The 1,994-nt window shown below is 45.2% G+C and overlaps 1 protein-coding gene across 1 annotated transcript; it reads left to right on the top strand.

Annotated features, from left to right (window-relative positions):
- Positions 1–477: 477 nt before the first annotated feature.
- LOC106841100 (olfactory receptor 13A1-like) lies at positions 478–1,410 on the top strand. Its single transcript, XM_014856901.3, has one exon. It carries the CDS (start codon positions 478–480, stop codon positions 1,408–1,410), a length of 933 nt encoding a protein of 310 aa, XP_014712387.3.
- Positions 1,411–1,994: the final 584 nt, after the last annotated feature.

Below are 1,994 nucleotides of genomic sequence, written 5' to 3'. Positions count from 1 at the left end.
CATGGAGAGATCACTGCCAAATATCATTGGGAGAAAAATAACCAGTATTCAAAGAAGCATAGACATAAATCAGAAAGTGTGTTCATGCCCTTGAAGGTTGGTGGGCATTTTACTTCCACATTACAGAATTCTATGTTGCTTACATTTTTATATAGTTATAAGAAATATGCAGAAAAGTTTTAAAGCTATTTTTATTTGGGAGGAAAATAACAAAGAATAGAGCATTAGCTAAGACAAAGTTCCAGAAATGTCTGTTGTTCCTTATGGCCCCAGGCAGAGGTGATTGGGTCTAGAGTGAGAATTATCTTAAGCAGAGAGATCATAAATACCTGGAGAAAATGGAAAATGAAATGAAGGTGATGAGATTCTTTCATTTATACTGACAAATAGTAATAAACCTTTACTTTATAGTCAAACCGTAGAGTAAGAAAGAAATTTTGACCTATGTAAATTCATTGAGAGATGACTTAAACGGCCATGAATAACCAGTCACTGGTGACAGAATTCATTCTGCGAGGCTTCTCAGAAGAGCCACAGCTCCAGAGTCTCTTCCTCATCCTCTTTCTCTGCCTCTACACTGTGGCACTTTGTGGCAATTCCCTCATCATCGCAGCCATTACCTTCAACTCTGGGCTCCATACCCCCATGTACTTCTTCCTGGTCAACTTGGCTGTGTTGGATGTTATCTGTGCAAGCACTGTGGTGCCCAAGCTACTCGAGATTCTGGTGGCAGAGAAGAGAAACATTTCTTATGGGGGCTGCATGGCCCAGATGTTCTTCCTGTCATGGTCAGTAGCCGCTGAGGTGCTGCTCTTCACAGCCATGGCCTATGACCGCTATGTGGCCATCTGCCAGCCATTGCACTATGGCTCCATGATGAACCCCAGGGTGTGTGCGGTGCTGGCTGGAGCTGTGTGGGGCATGAGTGTGCTCGGTGCTGGAGTCAATGCCTGCCTGATGCTACAGTTGTCCTTCTGTGGGCCCAACGTGGTTGATCACTTCTTCTGTGAGATTCCCCCTTTGCTGCTGCTCTCTTGTTCCTCCACATATGTTAATGACATCATGGCAATTGTGGCTGACATATTCTTTGCTGTGTTGAATTTCCTGCTCACCATGGTGTCCTACGGCTTCATCATCTCCACCATCCTGAAGATTCGCACGGCTGAGGGGAAACGGCAAGCCTTCTCCACCTGCTCCTCCCACCTCATTGTGGTGACCATGTACTACTCCACCATCGTCTACACCTACCTGAGCCCTGGCTCCGGCTACTCCCCGGGGATGGGCAAGGTTATGGCTGTGCTTTATGCCACTGTGAGCCCAGCTTTGAACCCTCTCATCTACACCCTGAGGAACAAGGATGTCAAAGGGGCCCTCAAGAAAGTCTTGATGCTCATAGTGGAAAAATTGTAAATTGACAGTCCCTAAAGTTTGTGTTCTTTGTTGCTCCCTGACCCCTGACTCTTCTGAGATGTGTCCCACTTGTTTTAAATATCCTCTTCCCATGGAGGCTACCACTGACACTCTCAATACAGCTTTGTTGAGAAAACATTCCTCCACTGATTTCCCATAGAATCTTGATAGGACATGGTTTTAGCCTCCTTTTACTAAAAGTTTGGGGTTCCTGGAATATAAGACGTAGTCACAAAAAACAAGTGCATTGTTTAACCTCTCAGATCCCTTGGACTGCACATCAGAACAGAGTCTCTACCTACATCCTGTTAACATGCAGTGAGAGCCAGTTCAATTCCATCCAAAGCGTTCCTCTAAAGCAGTGCAAATTTCTGCTTAGACCAAATGGATCTTGGCCCCAAATTGCAGAGGAAGTCTCTCCTGAGGTGGCTAACTTTATGTGTCAACTTGCCTGGGGTAATGGATGCCCAGATATCTGGTAAAACATAATTTCTTGATGTGTCTGTGAAGGTGTCTCTAGAAGAGATTAACAACTGAATGGGTGAGCAGGGTAAAGAAGACCAACCTTTCCAATGGAGGTGGGC

The sequence above is a fragment of the Equus asinus genome, chromosome 2 (genome assembly GCF_041296235.1).
Source record: "Equus asinus isolate D_3611 breed Donkey chromosome 2, EquAss-T2T_v2, whole genome shotgun sequence".
Taxonomy (NCBI): Eukaryota; Metazoa; Chordata; class Mammalia; order Perissodactyla; family Equidae; genus Equus; species Equus asinus.
This window is presented reverse-complemented; position numbering and strand designations above follow the sequence as displayed.

Bases quoted from the DNA above. Each gene is read 5' to 3' on its own strand.
- LOC106841100 (XM_014856901.3), top strand. From the start codon at position 478: ATGAATAACCAGTCACTGGTGACAGAATTCATTCTGCGAGGCTTCTCA.